The sequence below is a fragment of the Pistacia vera genome, unplaced genomic scaffold, assembly GCF_008641045.1.
Source record: "Pistacia vera cultivar Batoury unplaced genomic scaffold, PisVer_v2 Contig290, whole genome shotgun sequence".
Taxonomy (NCBI): Eukaryota; Viridiplantae; Streptophyta; class Magnoliopsida; order Sapindales; family Anacardiaceae; genus Pistacia; species Pistacia vera.
In genome coordinates this window covers 964,957-981,906 of record NW_022196102.1, presented here as the reverse complement: position 1 = coordinate 981,906, position 16,950 = coordinate 964,957, and the positions used below count along the sequence as shown (strand labels likewise).

General features: G+C 34.3%; 3 protein-coding genes across 4 annotated transcripts; 2 read left to right on the top strand and 1 right to left on the bottom strand.

Annotated features, from left to right (window-relative positions):
• Nucleotides 1–377: 377 nt before the first annotated feature.
• LOC116134679 (kinesin-like protein KIN-5D) lies at nt 378–6,855 on the bottom strand. Of its 2 annotated transcripts, none has more exons than XM_031420352.1 (23): nt 6,718–6,855; nt 6,206–6,390; nt 5,982–6,111; nt 5,740–5,895; nt 5,179–5,655; nt 4,906–5,003; nt 4,649–4,805; nt 4,461–4,530; nt 4,270–4,346; nt 4,113–4,166; nt 3,944–4,024; nt 3,718–3,829; nt 3,281–3,367; nt 3,013–3,188; nt 2,771–2,932; nt 2,577–2,684; nt 2,318–2,476; nt 2,145–2,228; nt 1,825–2,030; nt 1,620–1,721; nt 1,367–1,476; nt 1,117–1,268; nt 378–861 (listed from the first exon to the last, which is right to left on the bottom strand). In XM_031420352.1, exons 2-23 carry the CDS (start codon nt 6,373–6,375, stop codon nt 634–636), a joined length of 3,156 nt encoding a protein of 1,051 aa, XP_031276212.1. In that variant the 5' UTR covers nt 6,376–6,390; nt 6,718–6,855; the 3' UTR covers nt 378–633. The 2 variants fall into 2 exon arrangements, with proteins under 2 accessions (XP_031276212.1, XP_031276213.1); XM_031420353.1 differs by having other exon boundaries at nt 634–861; nt 6,206–6,383; nt 6,718–6,852.
• Nucleotides 6,856–13,524: 6,669 nt separating this feature from the next.
• On the top strand, nt 13,525–14,836 carry LOC116134680 (chitinase 2-like). Its single transcript, XM_031420355.1, has one exon. It carries the CDS (start codon nt 13,603–13,605, stop codon nt 14,518–14,520), a length of 918 nt encoding a protein of 305 aa, XP_031276215.1. The 5' UTR covers nt 13,525–13,602; the 3' UTR covers nt 14,521–14,836.
• Nucleotides 14,837–14,853: 17 nt separating this feature from the next.
• LOC116134681 (chitinase 2-like) lies at nt 14,854–16,775 on the top strand. The gene has a single exon (XM_031420356.1). The coding sequence runs from the start codon at nt 15,770–15,772 to the stop codon at nt 16,685–16,687; it is 918 nt and encodes a 305-aa protein (XP_031276216.1). The 5' UTR covers nt 14,854–15,769; the 3' UTR covers nt 16,688–16,775.
• Nucleotides 16,776–16,950: the final 175 nt, after the last annotated feature.

The window sequence follows — 16,950 nt, the reverse complement described above, 5'->3', positions numbered from 1 at the left end:
TCAAAACCTATGTTTCATGTTCCAGTTCCCTTTCCTAATCTTAAGAATTGACCAATTCCGATTGCTTCAAAAAATACAGAGTATCCGAAACCACTCGTCCGTACTCCTATCGTTAGTAAGTCATTAGTTAACTGTTTGATTTTATAACTGAATGGATTAATATATATTTACCGAATTACCATTCTACCGTTTATTTTTATAACCACAAGGGGATTTATGCTATTCAACTATACCTAAAGGAGATTATTGTTATTAACTCTTCTCGACATCGTTATAATGTTTATCGTTAGAACATTGAAGAATTCGGAAATGTGGACAGTGGGCGATTATCAATGCATCCTTCCTCCAGGGAATGCTAGGAATTTTAAAACAAATACATAGCACTTTAAATAATTCTTATCAATGGCCATTGTTAATAGGAGAGTGATCCACAACCATAAAAATTTCACCCCATAAAAGACAGTGGGACATCTATTATATATTTCCTACACCCCTAAAAAATTCTTTAAACAAACAATTAATGAATAAGATTGGCCAGAGAGTTGATACTCCACCCATATATATATATATATATATTCTGTACACACTCTTACCACTATACTCAATTGTCTTCTTCTGTGTTCCCCATTCACTTTAGTTAATAGCAATGAGAGGAACTCTCGAGTCCCTTAATGACTGGGCTGCTTCATATGCCGCCCCTACTATGTGCTTTATATCCCCATTCGCATACTTTGCAGATTTTGAATCCCAGAATGACTTTAACAATTCCTCAAATGCAGGAGTTCTGAGTTCCTCGATTGATGCAATGCTCGGAAGATTGAATGACCTCTTTTTAGGTGTTGAACAAGATGGTTCGTCCACCTGTAAATGAAGAATTGTTAGAGGTCAGAGTAAACCAGCACACAAGTAATCTGGTTTTTGAGTGTGTAAGCGTGTTGGTGTCTCTCCGGTAGTATAATTTGCAAGCTAGCGCTGCAATTTTTGTTCCTTTCTACCATGTAAAAGTTGCTCTATTCTAGCTCTCTCTCACAAACATGAAAAGCACTTAAAATAAATTCCATTCAACTGCATTCTTAAAAAAATTAAAAACATGTAGAAGCACAACACGAATTTTACCGTGTATTCATCCAAAAGACATTTTCCTGCATCTTCTGTAATTTCTACAATCTTGTGGTAGTGACCACCCTTCAATTCTCTCAAATCCCCACAACAAGGTACAATCATGGAATTCAGATTTGCACTTGCATCTTGGTCAAGTTGTAATGAATCTGCAAGAATTTGATCAGTTAATAAAAAGCCCATGATAAAACCTACCCACAGGTCCCACACCAACTTGAATTCCAAGTATATGCAAATAGATACTAACGGTCAATGGATGTAAGGAGATTGTTGTTTGCAAGATCCACGTCTTCAAGCGCAGTTGACACAGCAGAAGAGAAATGAGCACGTAAGTTCTGATTGGCTTCCATCCCTCCTCTGGTTATGAAAAGAAACATAGTAAAAAGACCAAAAAAAAAAAAAAAATTGTCCTAAAGATCGTGAGTTGAAAACTTTGTTTTTCTATAAGAAACAAGATCGTGAGTTGAAAACTTTGGTAATATTGTAGGAAAGTAGCATACCTAACAATGGAATCCACAGAAACAACATTGCTCTTTTCCAGACTGAGCAAGGATTCTTGAGCTTTTTGCCACTGTTGTGCACCCATTGAAACCTTCTTCAAACTGCAAAAGGTTGTTTAAAGTTCAGTAAACAAAAACCAAAATTTATTAAAGCAGTAGATCTGTTTTCAATATTGCACATTATTATCATTTCACCAACCCATACCAGTTTTGAAGAACCCCTTCCAGGTCTGTCTTTCCACTTTCTACAGCAGAAGTATCCTCAAGATAGTGGGATTCTGTTTTTTCCATATGCAGTTTCCACTCTGCTTTAACTGAACAAGTGGAATCTTGCATGGTTGACATTTCTTTCTGCAGTTGGTTGGTTCTGCTAGAAGCACTCTCCTGGAGATCATGAACTGCCATTTGGACCTAAGAACAAATACGAAAAGTTTTTTGATTAGACATACAATCTGAAGGACAATGTACAGATCAAGAACATAAATAGAGCTGATACAGCTGTTGGCACTAAAAAGTAACACGTACCAGCTGTTTCTTCCTAGCATTTGAACTGGCAAGCAGCTCTGCAACTTTTTCCAACAATTGCCTTTCTTCATTGGCAGCACATTCCTATAAGCATTAATAAGAAAGCACTATAGTTTTAATAATAGAAAGCTTTGATAATGATCCATGCATTTCAAATCAAGCATCATAACCACCTCAAACTTCTTTTCAAATTCAGACAGCTTCTGATCATTGACTGTCCGTGCTTCTTCCACAATTTGAGTTAGATTGGAGGCATGCATGTCTAGGGTCTTGAAAAAGTTTACTGTTATTTTAGAAACTGATCTTGCATTTTCCACAGCTCTGGAATGAGCCTGTATATAGAATCAAATGCACATACATTCAGATAAAAAGAGATAATCATTCAAACACCTCTCAAGAAATAGTCAGTTGAAACATAAAAGAACTACAGACCTCACGCTGTTGCTGTGCAAATGCAGTTAGCTTCTCCTCTTGATTGTGAAGACCACTTTGAAGATCATTCAGTAACGCATCAGCTTCTGAAGCAATTCCCTTGAAGAGCTGATCCATAAAAGTTAAGGTTAGATGAAACCACAAAAGAAAAAGGGGAGGTTTCAATTAAAACTATTAGTTGAAGTATTACTAACATCTTCAAGCGCATGTGAATGATTAGAAACTTCAGAATTTAATTCACCAAAAGTCGACTGAGAATTCTCATCAAGTTCCCCAGCTATACCATCCAAAGCTTTGATACCAGAACCACACATAGCCTTCAGTTTTCCTAATCTTCCTCGAAGTTCTTCAGTAGCCTTGAACACATCAAAAGATAATGTTGTTTAGACTGAATATTATGTCTGAAAATGTAAATAGACCTATTTTTAGATCTTACCTCAGCCTTGGTTGATACAAATGACTGCATGTCTTCCTCCATGTCTTTCAGTTGCCGCTCTTGTTGAGTCACAGATGCAGCCACTGTCTTGTGCAAGATTTCAAGCTGTTGGGTCAATTGGGATTGGAATTTTTGAATAAGTACTCTGTTCCCTTCTTCAATTTTATCCTTCCGCTCTGAAAAGCAACCATGATGAAAAACAGTCTACCATTAGCTTTGTAGATGATACTTAAGATCAGCACTATAGTTTACTTCCAGTCATACAGACCTATTTTGGAAAATAAATTGGACACGTCTGATGCAGCATTTTCTAGTTCTGCACGAAGCTCAAATGCATGCTCAACAAGTGCTTTTTCTGAAAAATTAAAATGGATGTTAGTCAATAAGTGGCAATAATATTGATAAAAATGCAGTACTTGGTAGCAAAAGTTTCAAACTACATAAATCAAAAGATTGACATGAATGATTGTGCAATGTCTTGATAAAAAGTCACTAGATCTATCAAAAGCCATCTTATAAACTTCACTGGTGAACAAATGAATGTCTCCACAAGATCCAACTCTAAAAATATTGAAGCATATGATGGGGACCTAAACTTATACCCCAAATATTTTCTTCAATCTCATTTTAACAATAAAATTTTATGAAGAGAGAGACAGAAAATGCAATGGGAAAATGTCCTGCACAATATGACGATTTGCTCACCAGACTTGAGAAGATTGGATATCAGAAATTCTTTTTCTTTAATTGTTGCATTTGCCTGCCTGTGCTTTTCTTCAAGATCAGACAATGTATGTTCAGTTTCCCCAAGTTTTTTCTGAAGTTTTGAGGAAAGAAGAGAGGTTAGTCATTGCATCTTATAAGAGTAAAGTGACATAGATAAACAAAATAGTAAAAGGTCAGTAAGTTGACCACCCAAATGTGTAAATACCTCAGTTATATCAAGCTTCTCACTTAGCTCTGCAGTCAATAGTTGCTGAGAATTGTAGAGTTCCTGGAGCTCCATCACTTGCTGCTCACAAATGATGAAATAATGAGCTGACTTGAAGATGGCAACTTGAAAAGAACTGAAAGGAAATATAACAGTGAAAGAAATGTACCTTGTCCTTGGATTCTGATACAAGTTCCATGCGCTCTATTTTTTCGGCCATTGCCTGCATAAAGCCAGATGAAAAAGAATTAATTAACAAAATCTCCAACAAAAAATTAGAACTCAGGCGATAAATGCATCTCTCAATTATAAGAAAGGAACTGAACCTTCTTCTCAGCTTCTTCTTGAAGATAACGATCTCTTGGTATGTAGATCCCATTTTTCTCTCTAGCAGCATAGACCTCTGATAGAGCATAAAAGAAACATTAAAATATCATACAAATTAATTTCACAACCTATACTTTGACAGTAATTAATCTATATTCTTATGGTAAAGCTGCAAGAAGCAGCCAACTACCTTGTTTCAGCCGGTCAATTTCAGAATACAGATCCTTGATCATTGCAGATTTCATCATCTTCTGATTAATCTGATATGAAAACAAAGTTAAAACCATAACCTGGTTCTAAGAAACATAATTCATCTTCAGAACATAAAAACCAAGTTGCTAAAACCAGTGTATGTAATACAATGAAAGGACCACAAACCTCTGGTTTGTTCTTGATGTTTTTGGCACGGTGTGCATAATCTAAAGTGCTGAGAGTTTCCTCCAAGGAATGGATGGAAGGTGATATTGTAGCAATGATGCATGTCTTTGTTTTCCCTCCCAATGAATCTCTCAATAATCTTGTTAGTTTACTATCCCTGAAATTCAGAGCAAATAGTTTGCATTAAACCCACTTACAGGATTTGCAAGCACACCAAACCGCCATTAGGAATTCATTATACAAACTACAATCCATACCTGTAAGGGACATGGCCAGAGTGCTCGACAAGAGCATTGATTACACGACCAAGTGTGAGCAAGCTTTTATTTATCTCCCCTGCTTCCCTTGCCCTGCCCTGAAAGAGGTGATTTCTTCAATCAGAGCATTGAAAGTAAATAGAAAACCGGAAGCACAATCTTATAATAGTAAGATTCTTCCACTAATCACTAAAGAAGCATATTATTCTTGAGCTCCCTCCCTAATTGCATTAGTGGTAGTATAGAGTTACCATTGATGAAACTATGACATACCTCTCTTGCACCAGAACGTGAAATATTCTCAGAACCAGCAAGGTCAACAAGATTAAGCTTTCCACACTTGATCATCTCTTCACCCTCCGGAGTACACTCCTTTATGTGAATTGTAATTGAAAATATCGAATGAGAACGACTACTTTGTTTGTTAAGAAGAGTCTCTGCAGTACGCCTTTTTGCAGAACCTTTTTCCAAGATTTTGTAAATTTCATTAGCAGTAGTCACAACCTCTTCTTCCAAGCCTCTAACAAAAACACCTCCTTTTCCATCTTCCATAAGAGCTATAGGTTTTTTAGATTTATCATCTATAAACTTTGAAGTTTCCTCCAGGGCCAATAGATCAGATATCTCCTCATTATACAGCTCTAGAAATGTAACTTTCATGCTATACTCAGCATTCTGAGCTTCCAGTATATCAAAAATTTGTTTAACAGCTCTTGGGATAACACCTGCATCAGTTGGAAATTCCCCATTCTACAAAAACCAAATAAGTTCAGTCACAAATGTATACAATGAAAACTTAAAATATTATATTCATAATAATTGACTGTATCGAACCTTCTTCCTTGCCCCTCCTTCCATTGTGTATGTTTTCCCAGTTCCAGTCTGACCATAAGCAAAGATAGTGCAGTTATAACCCTCAAGAACTTCGTATACAATAGGTGATACCGCCACATCATACAAGTCCTTTTGCTGGGATGTTGGGCCGAAGACCTAAACAAAATACATAATGATCATACTCACAACAGGACAAACAACCACTGATCAAAATGAAATGAAGCAAAATAACAAAATCAAACCTTGTCAAACAGGAAGGTTCTATCAATTTGCTTGTTGGCAATATTCTGGACAGCAGAAACTTCTCGTCTATTCTCGTGACAAGAAATTACCACGGGCGTGTGTACCCTCATTTCATCCTCATTCAACGGCCTACAAAATTCAATAAATAAATAAATCAATAAAATCACCAGTCAAATGTAGATGTAAGGACACATTAAACTAAATAGTTTTGAAATTAACTTACCTGCAACGCACAATAACCTGCACATTTACACCTTTATCTTTATCATGTTTACTTGAACTAGAATCGTTAGATCGGAGATCTCGCGCCGATTTATCACTTGAACGCGGTGTCTGTGATGGTGATAATGACACCAAACCTCCCCTCCTCTGCTGTATCTGTGTTGAATCCATACCTTTTCCTACACACTTGTGTCTCATAGTCAGGTAAATCTCACTGAGTGAACTCAACTCTAATCAAAACAAAAGAACCTTATCTAAAAACCACTAAGTCACCATATATTAGCTCAACAACAAAAAAACCATCAAAATATTTCATCTGCAACTACATTGTTCATTGAATCTCATAAATATATTCACTCGAAGTACATACTCACTGAGTCAACTCAGAAACAAAAATGTAGAGAAAAGTACAATGTGAAAAAATGATTTTGGTTAAAACAGACATAAGAACATTTGGATCAGAACTCAACGAATCGATTCATAATAAAATCAGAAGCTTTCGATAAAACTTACAGCAATAAGCCAAGAAATGCCGGCCTTTGGATAAGTTGACGAGATTCTTTAAATCAATGGCGACAATCTTTCAGAGAGAACTAAGAGCCTATAGAGAAAGAGAGAGAAAGAGTAAGCTTGTGAGAGTGAATCAATGGCGATTAATTTATTTGTTTCTATTTATAAAATAATTAAAAAAATTAAAAAACGGATTTGAAAGTTTTAATGGCGTTAACGGCGTGCGTTGGCTTTCGAACGTGTGGAGGACGGCAATGACGGCGTTACGAGTTCCGTTTATTGTAATACTCGACCGTTGTAAGTGGACAAAAAGGGAGCTTAAAGGTAATTAAAACGCAGTACTCTTTTTTTTTTTTTTTTTTTTTTTTTTTTTTTTTTGAAAATATTTTGAATGAGTTGTAATTACCCTTTGGTTTCTGAGTAATTACAAGATTAACCTTATAATCTTTTTATGATTAAAATGCTTAATAAGGGTATTTTAATGAAGTTTGTGGGATTAAGATTTGGTGGACAATCAAGAGCGGCTTTCCTATTAATGAGGAAAGTTGGGTCCACAGTATGTTAGTGGGGCCCTTTGATATTTTGAAATTATATGTATTTAAAAATAAAATAATTATTTGTGAATTTGAATTTTGGAATTGTTGAAGGATAATTTTGTAGCGGCAGAGGAGGGCATTCGTAGTGGTTGACAAATGTACGATTTATTTTGTCTTTGTTATCCGATCTGTCACTTTGGTGTTTATTTGTAATTAAACAGATATATAACTAAAGGGAATTCCAAAAGATTTATATTGATGCTCTATTATGCATTATGAGATTTAATTTTTCCTAAATAATTAAGATGTTCAATAAATCACATATAAAAATAAAAATCCCAAAAAGGAAAATCATGTTGATGTCATTTCATCCTATTTTGGATTCAATCAATACTAAGCATATCAATTAGTTTTTGGTGTTGTCTCTTATATCAAACATCCATCAAAATTTAAGCCTTTTTTTTTTTTTTTTTTTAATGTAGGGATGTCGGACGTTATACTTACTTAACTAATCTTTCGAGATCTTGAAATTATCGACCGAGTAACGATTATACCCACCCAAGACCTCTTTTCTTTTGCAACATAATTTGCTCATTTCTTTCTAAATATATAAACATTTGAAATGCACTGCTTTAGGGGTTTTTTAATTGAAACATATTAATGTTTAATTACAATTCATCCTAACCTTAAAAATTCATATCCAATCCAATTCAAATTAATTATAAGTAAATTGTATTTGATTAGATTACCAGTTGAATTATCTTTTTATAATAATAAATGGATGGTATAAAGTGATTTTTTTGAAAAAATACAAAGGTAACACAAACTTGTAATCTTATGAAACTAATTATAGAAGGGGGTTGTTGCTCAATCATTTCAACAAACAAAAACTTCACCATGCATTTGTCCGTTAATTTAAATAAAAATTCTTATAATTTAACTTTTTTTAATGATATATTAATATATTCATATAGATCAATCAATGAAATTCCCTAATTCCTTAGTAAAAGCAGTTCACCTATTACAATCTTATCTTAATTATATTACAAGAATGCACCTATATAGTTTTTGTCATAATCCATTTTGGGGAAAAAAACAAGCACCTTCCCAAGCAAAATTGGTAGCTTTGAAAACAAAGATACTCACATAATTCACGGATAAAGAATGTGTATGATACAATTAATGCTCATACAACCACCACTTGGTGACTTGATAGTAAGAGAGTAAGAAGGTTTCATAGCTCTTAAGTTCGAGCCTTAAGTACTAATAGGGATGCCATGGACTAGCAGTTCTAGGACCCCGGAGGATTAGTTGAAGTATTGCAAACTGGCCTCGAACACTCCTTGGTGTGATAAAAAAAAAAAAAAAAAAATTAATGCTCATACCCTTAATCTTTTTACTTTTCCTTGTGACCGAAAGTGTCTAGACTAGCTTACACACATACCAGCTAATCCCTTGAGGCTCTAAAGTGAACAATCGAGTAAATCCCCAAAGTGACCACCTTTATTAGTGTCCGGGAGGACTCAAACTCAAGAACCCATGTTGAACCCCTTTCCTTTTTTTTTATCATCAGGCAACCCAGTGGTTAATCTTAATGATTGAAGAAAATTAATTTATTGGCTACTACAATTTTCATTTCATATCAAAATTAATGTAAACATAATTTTGAGTGGGTATTTCGGATAGGAATGTGAAAAACAAAAAAGACAAAGTGGGGTTAGTATGTGGTGGCAGAGTTTGGCCCACGTGATAAAGGGGTAATGAGAGAAAGCACATGGTAGCTATTGGCTATTGGTATCCGATTATGTGCCTTTTAATTTCAAAAACCTTTCAATTCTCTAACCCCCTAAATCACCTACAATTTTGACTATGTTACCACATCTTTTTCATATCTTTCCCATTACCAAGTTTCATTTCAATTATTTATGACCCCATTTCTAAAACTAAAAATCTTCTCATTGAAGTTGAGTATCATAACTCTCATCCTTTTCTCCGCAAACAGAAAATATTCTTAAGCTTTGTCCTTGGTCATTCAAGTTTTGGTAAGAAATACAAAATTACTTTAAAAATCTCATATCGAACAAATTCCTGATGATTCGTGTAATTTCCTTTTCTTCAACATGTAACAAAACTCATTTAAAATCAGAGGGTATTTAGTGTATACTTAACCAATCTCACATTAATACTAATTACCTTATTTAATCTTACCAATCCAGCTTTATTTCATGTGGGGATAAGCAAGAAACAAGGTACAATAACTTGCCATTAATTTAAAAGATACATATCTTTAACTTCTTAGCACATCTCTAAAAGACTTTTTATATGATTCAAACTATTTATTATAAAGAGTTTATCCATAAAAACAAAAGTCGAACAGACTTTTTATTCTTAAATATAAATTAAAGAGTGAGTTTGACTCTCCACATTAACAGCATCTCCAATGGTGCTCTTTATTTTGAAGAGCATCTTTTATATAAATAAAGAGCATTTTATTAATTTTAAAATATAAATAACACAATTTTTATTCAAATCCAATAGACTTTTTAAATTTAACGAAGTTGCTCTTTATTTTTAAGAAAGAGACTTAATGGGAGAGAGAATTAATAAATAAAATGCATAGAAACTTATAATTTATTAATTAAAATTATGATAGAGAGTGAAATTTGACTCTCTAAATGTGAAGAGTCAAACTCAGTCTTTAATTTATATTTTAAATATAAAGAGTCTGTTGGACTCTTGTTTTTATGGATAAACGTTTTATAATAAAGAGTTTGAGTCATATAAAGAGTCTTTTGGAGATCTTTTTAAAGGGTCAAATTTCACTCTCTATCCTAATTTTAAATAAATAAATTACAAGTTTCTATGCATTTTATTTATGATTTATTGTTCCTATTAAGTTTTTTCTTGAAAAAACATATTCTCTTTCTTAAAATTTAAAAAGTCTATAGAATTTGAATAAAAATTTTATTTTTTATATTTAAAAATTAATAAAAATACTATTTATTTATAGGAAAGATAAATAAAGAGCATCATTGAAGATACTCTTACAACAAACTGACCAACACTACCTTTTTAACATGTGCCTCCGCGTCTCACATGGGTTTTGAGCCAACTACATCTCTATCTTTTTTCTTTTGCTTCTTAATTCTTTATTTTTCTCATAAGAATTGATGAAACGTCAGGAATTTACAGAACTTCAGAAAAAGCCATAGCCATATCTTTCCTTCAGTATTTACTTGGGACATACTCTATGTATATGCTGCGTATGCTTTACTTCTTCACTACATAGCAACATACTAGAGTGAAACATGAACACTTTTTTACTCTTTCACCTGTCAAACCATATTCCCAGATGTCTAATTTCCAAAAATTTCTTTTAGCATTATATGTCATTTGAATAAGAAACAGAGAAAACGAAAGTTTAAAAACGGTTCATAAATTATACTATGTGGGCAAAGATATATATGTCACTAAAAGATTCGGTTAATGAAATATTTGATGAAAGGAGACAGGCCCTTATGCCGAATGCAACTAAGGTGAGCTGGTGAGGTTGAGACTTCAATGAAAAAAATAAATAAAAGAAGGTTGAAAATGGGACACATAAGCTTGAAAATGATTAAATTGGTCATTTATGTTGGGGTTTTGTGTTGTAGGAAGTGAAAGGAGGATTCATGTCATGTGGGTAGAAACAGGAAGCTTTATTTGTTGAACAAATAAAGAGAATTGGTCCAATCCAACACAATGAAAACAATAAAAATGAAAAAGTAAGTAGGTGTAGTTATGCTTTAAAGGAAACTAATCCTGTAGAGAAGCATATTTTGTAATTGCTTGGAAGGGAAAAGAGACTGGTCCCATGTTTTAATTTGAAAGTTAAAAATATATATATATATCATCTCAGAACCCAAGCTTTTTTTGACAACACAGCAGGTTATCATGGTAGCCCATGTTACTTCAGTTAAATGGTCTTACACCACTCTTAAGGAATATCACTTTTTCTTTGGCTGAAGATATAATTGTGTGGAAAGCCAACAAAAAATAGCCTTGCATGTTAGAGTTGACCAAGTTTATAAATTAACTGAAATTTACATTAAATGTTTCTGTATTGTGACTACTTACAGATATCATAACAATCCTATTTTTTTTTTTTTTTTTTTTTTGGGTTGACCAGTGGTAACTGGCCAACTTGTATGCACTTCATCTAATTTCTCAAAACCCTGAATTGACAATCGGTAAATCTCCTCAGTTAGCCACATTATTAACAATTTAAGTGGATCAAACTCAGGACCTCTTGAGTAATACACACAAGTCATAATTGACCATAACAATCCTTTTGACCTTTAACAATATTAAGTTTTGGTGATGTCTTTTTTTTTTTTTTGGTAATATTTTCTTTTAACTCCATTATCAAGTAAGTTTTTGAGTATGGAGCTCAACAAAGATAACGTGCGGGTAAGCAGGTAGCTGTTTGTCTGGGAACAACAAAGGGAATCATCAATTTACTTCTTTCAGTCTTTGTTTGTTGAATGGTAGGTCAATTCTGGAATTTCTGTTGCATGTGCAGTAGCATCTGTTAGACGAACTAGGTATAAATCTACTTGTCATATATGTATATATATATATATATATATATAGAATGAATCACACTGATTTTTAAAGCAAAATGCTCCTATATACCACTGACTGCAACATGAAAGCTTCTTGCCTTTCAGGTTGAGTAGCAGTTTCTTTATCCAGCTCCAAAACTAGACAAGAGGTTTTTGAGTATATTTATTTAGGCATGTTTCTTGGAACATCAGAAACAAAAGATTATATTGTTCTAAGTAATGAACAATGAGCATTGATAATTTAACCATGCATTCATCTATAATAAACGATGTTCTGAAGATTAGATAGCCAGAGGAAGCTGAATTGGATTTCATTTGGCGGCTACAAATTCATAAAATAGAATTTTGTAACACTCATTTGGCCACAATCTTCATTCCCTGTTTTTGGAAGAATGATATACAGGAAGTTGCATCTTAGGGATGTACCAAAGGTGATAGTCACAGTTAACAAAAATAACTTATTCAAACCAAATAATTATTACTTGCTTATCTTCAATGATTTAAATCATTTAGTTTTAGCTGTTTCATACTTTCACTGCAGCTGCCAGTTCATAACTTATGTGGGAGCACATTGGTACTGAACATGACTTAATCATGTTCTATGATTTGCCCGTAAAATCGAAACTTGAATTCCACTTCATTCTAGGCTTTGCAGCTGACTATACTAGCGAAAATCATCCTTCACCAACTAACTATACATTAATTTGATGAAACTCATCAAGCTTGATTCTAACATGTGAAGGCTAACTGGTGACAGATATTTCTTCTTGCAAAGGAACATATCCTGGTTAAGGATCAGCTATAACAAGCAGACAATTAATAGGTAATGGGCCACAAAAAAGCATCAACACTAGACCAGCCGCGTAAGCAGCTGAAAGATGCTGTCCTCATTCCCTATCACCGTCCTCTGTTGTTACAATCTCCCAGCACAATATGCTCTACGAGGTTTCATTACTGGTGTCACTATAATAAGAATAGTGGAAGCAAACCAAATTGATCCTCTTTCTATGATACATTGAATCTGAAGTCAATAATATCAAAATTTTCTTATGTGCCTTTGGGCCATAAGCAGAAGTCCACTCCATTTTTAGCGTTTGCGGTTGAATAGAAAAATACCTCATCATCATCTTACATTTAAGGGAGAAAAAGTTGCAAAGTCAAACAACTATATATCAAGGTGATTCAACGCCAACCACCCCAAATACATCAACTATAAATTACGTATCTTTGATAAACAATTCCTGTTGGTTATAAGATATAATTGACAGTCAAACTGGTCCTCCATCTCCTGCCATAGATGACAAAGAAAGTTACATATATTAAGTTCTCTCTCTTTTCCTGGAAGGCTCGAATAACATCATTATGTCTTTAAAGCAACTTTGACTAACAGATAATATTCGTATGGCACTATCAAGTAATCTTTATATAATGGTTTCCACAATCCTTTGCCACAAATACCGGAATATCTTATCAGATAAAGAAATTGGAGCAAAAAGATTAGGTTGGCCTTTGACAAAGACCCAATTAGCTCCACTGAATATTTTTTTCAGTCCATAGAGGCGGCTTAATTATAGTAGACTTGTTGGAAATATTATACAAAAAATCTTTACCAAGTCAACTGTCTGAATTTTCATTTTTACCATAAGAATGGAGCTTGAGTGGTCTTCTATGGAAATACATATATATAAATATATATAGCAGCAACACAAAAGCATATACAATTTCCAAATCGAAACACTTCATTAGCAATGGAACTCTTGAAGCTTTTGATCACCCTTTTCATTCTACAAGCTTTTCTCCCCACCACTACATTGATACAAGCAGCTCCTACAAACTCAAATCTCTTCAGAGAATATATCGGAGCAATGTTCAAGAGTGTCAGATTCACTGATGTTCCTATTAACCCAGATGTTGAACTCCACTTTATTCTCTCTTTTGCCATAGACTATGACACCTCAAGTTCTCCCTCTCCCACCAATGGAAAATTCAACATCTTTTGGGACTCCGCCAATCTCAGTCCCTCCGAAGTTTCTTCCATCAAGAGACGCCATTCGAATGTTAAAGTAGCCTTGAGCCTAGGCGGGGATACGGTGGCAAGTCGTTTTGCTTACTTTAGTCCTTCTTCAGTAGACTCATGGGTATCAAATGCTGTTTCTTCTCTAACACGAATCATCAAGGAGTATAATTTGGATGGAATTGATATTGATTACGAGCACTTTCATGGTGATCCTCATACCTTTTCTGAATGCATTGGACGGCTTATATCTACCCTCAAAAGAAATAAAGTTATCTCATTTGCCTCAATTGCTCCATATGATGATGAAGAAGTTCAAAAACGTTACCTGGCCTTGTGGAAGAGTTATGGTCACCTAATAGATTATGTCAACTTCCAATTTTACGCGTATGATAAAGGGACCACTGTATCTCAGTTCATGAATTACTTCATGACACAGACCTCTAACTATAATGGTGGTAAGGTGTTGGTGAGCTTTTTGAGTGATGGCAGCCGGGGTTTATCACCAGATGATGGCTTCTTCACTGCCTGCAGCAGACTCAAGAGCCAGAAAAAACTTCATGGTATCTTTATTTGGTGTGCAGATGACTCAAAGGCAAACGGCTTTCTCTATGAGAAGCAATCACAAGCGTTACTTGCAAATCCGCATTAGTATCGTCGTTACATGATGAGATGGTGTCCTTATATCTTGGGAACACCACATCATTGTGTCGTATGATACATGCATCAATCAGAGTGGCAAGTTCTCAATTACTCCTTAAATTATTGTGCTCAAAATTTTTACAAAGTCTTGGAAGACTTTTGTATCAACAAGCAATAAATACCTTCTTAGTAATATGGTTGCCTTTCTAAATCAAATTCATTCCCGAATTTTCTCCTAATCACTTACAGAACCTGAAATTTTTTTCATAGCCGATTAATCGGCACCCTGTTCTCCTCAATATGAATCAGAAACTTCAAAGTGCTCATTTTTTAAAAAATTTAATAAATAGGAGTAAAAAATAAATTTTCTTGACTTACCCAGAAAGCTTTTGGGTTTCTTATGATAAGACTTGAGCACAAGACATAAAAGATAGAAAGAAAATTATAAAAACCAATCATTATTTTTAAAAGCAAGTTATGCAAAGAGAGACATCGGATTCTGCAAGTAAAGAAACCAGTTGATCCATAAAATATAAGCCAGTTACTGTCATATCATGTTTCTATCAATCATCTGCTTACTAGCAAGCTCTGATTTTACAGATATTGTAAATGTCATACTATTTTGTTAATTACTTTTGCATAGCTGAAGAAGAACTTTGATACATATTATTTAGATCACTATTATGGCATTATTATGTCTTTTGGACTGACACGCAAGGCCACTATATAGTAATCAACAAGAGATTACTGATAAAGACAAATATTTGGTGAATTGCCCTCATCGCAAATTGGCCCCAGGATTGCCGTCCTTTGCAGGAAGATAAAATCCTTTCCATCAAGTGGACACAGTTCATGAAAGCAAATAATATGACAATATTAGAGTATCAATTGAAAGGTTAAAAAAATACTTTTTTAATTTTGTATGATATCATAATTTTTGAATACTAATATCTCAGCTTCTTGTTATTTGCTGAAGATAAAAGAATTGTCTTATATGAAAACATCAGAATAAGGGTATTCATTAGGTCTTTTATCTCTTACGGGGAATCATCAAATCTATGATGGATTTTCTTATTTTCCTTTTAACTAAGCAGAATATATAAGATTGTTAAATTCAGAATTATGGAGACGGCACGGGACACTCAATTTTTTAATTTTTGAGTTTCCCCATCTTCAAATTTTCTAAACTATATAATAACATCTAATTACACATTCCATTTCACCCGAAGGCTACACCACAAATCTACTCTTCAATTGCAATGGAGCTGATCAAAGTTTTCTTCATTGCCCTTCTCATTCTTCAAGTTCTTTTTCCCTGCAATGCATCAATCCAAGCCCCTAAGAATTCAAACCTCTTCAGAGAATATATAGGAGCTGAATTTAACAATGTCAAATTCAGTGATGTTCCTATTAACTCAAACGTTGAATTCCACTTCATTCTCTCTTTTGCCATAGACTATGACACCTCGAGCTCTCCCTCACCCACCAATGGAAAATTCAACGTCTTCTGGGACTCAGATAATCTCAGCCCTTCACAAGTTTCTTCCATCAAAAGTCAGCATTCAAATGTCAAAGTTGCAGTGAGCCTTGGAGGGGACAGTGTGGCTAATGGCAACGCTTACTTCAACCCTTCCTCAGTGGACTCTTGGGTTTCCAATGCCGTTTCTTCCCTCACAAGCATCATAAAACAATACAACTTGGACGGAATTGACATTGACTATGAACACTTTAATGCTGATCCTGATACTTTTTCTGAATGCATTGGGCGCCTTATAAAAACTCTCAAGAATAATGGGGTAATCTCTTTTGCTTCTATCGCTCCATTCGACGACGACCAAGTTCAGAGCCATTACAAGACCTTGTGGAAAAACTATGGTGACCTCATAGATTATGTGAACTTCCAATTCTATGCGTATGATGAGGGAACCACTGTATCTCAGTTCATGAATTACTTCAAGACTCAGAGCTCAAATTATGATGGTGGTAAGGTCCTAGTAAGCTTTATTAGTGATGGAAGTGGGGGTCTCTCGCCAAATGATGGGTTCTTTACAGCCTGCAGTAAACTGAAGAGTCAGAATGAACTTCATGGTATCTTTGTTTGGTCTGCAGATGACTCTAAAGCAAATGGTTTCCCCTATGAGAAGCGATCACAAGCACTTTTGGCAATTCCCCATTAGAATTATTATTTACACTAAACTTGTTCTGCTATTATATACAAATCAGGGGTGTGTCTTTATGTACTGTTTGTAATATCTACTATATAAATATACGTATTGAATTAAAGATATTGCCTGTTTTGTACAAGATTCTACAAATTCATCTTCACACAGGTAAAACTAAAAGCCTTCGAAGTTCCAAAATTTAGGGCGGGGCCTTGCACAGTAAAAAAAAAAAACCCATTGGAACAAACAAAAGATAAGAAGTTCCAAGATCAAAACGT

Excerpts from the sequence above, each read along its gene's own strand:
- LOC116134679 (XM_031420352.1), bottom strand. The coding sequence starts at position 6,375 with ATGGATTCAACACAGATACAGCAGAGGAGGGGAGGTTTGGTGTCATTA. Across the intron at positions 5,656-5,739 it reads AAGGAGGGGCAAGGAAGAAG|AATGGGGAATTTCCAACTGA; the intron begins GTTCGATACAGT and ends TGGTTTTTGTAG. Across the intron at positions 862-1,116 it reads GTCTTTTGGATGAATACACG|GTGGACGAACCATCTTGTTC; the intron begins GTAAAATTCGTG and ends CTTCATTTACAG.
- LOC116134680 (XM_031420355.1), top strand. The coding sequence starts at position 13,603 with ATGGAACTCTTGAAGCTTTTGATCACCCTTTTCATTCTACAAGCTTTT.
- LOC116134681 (XM_031420356.1), top strand. The coding sequence starts at position 15,770 with ATGGAGCTGATCAAAGTTTTCTTCATTGCCCTTCTCATTCTTCAAGTT.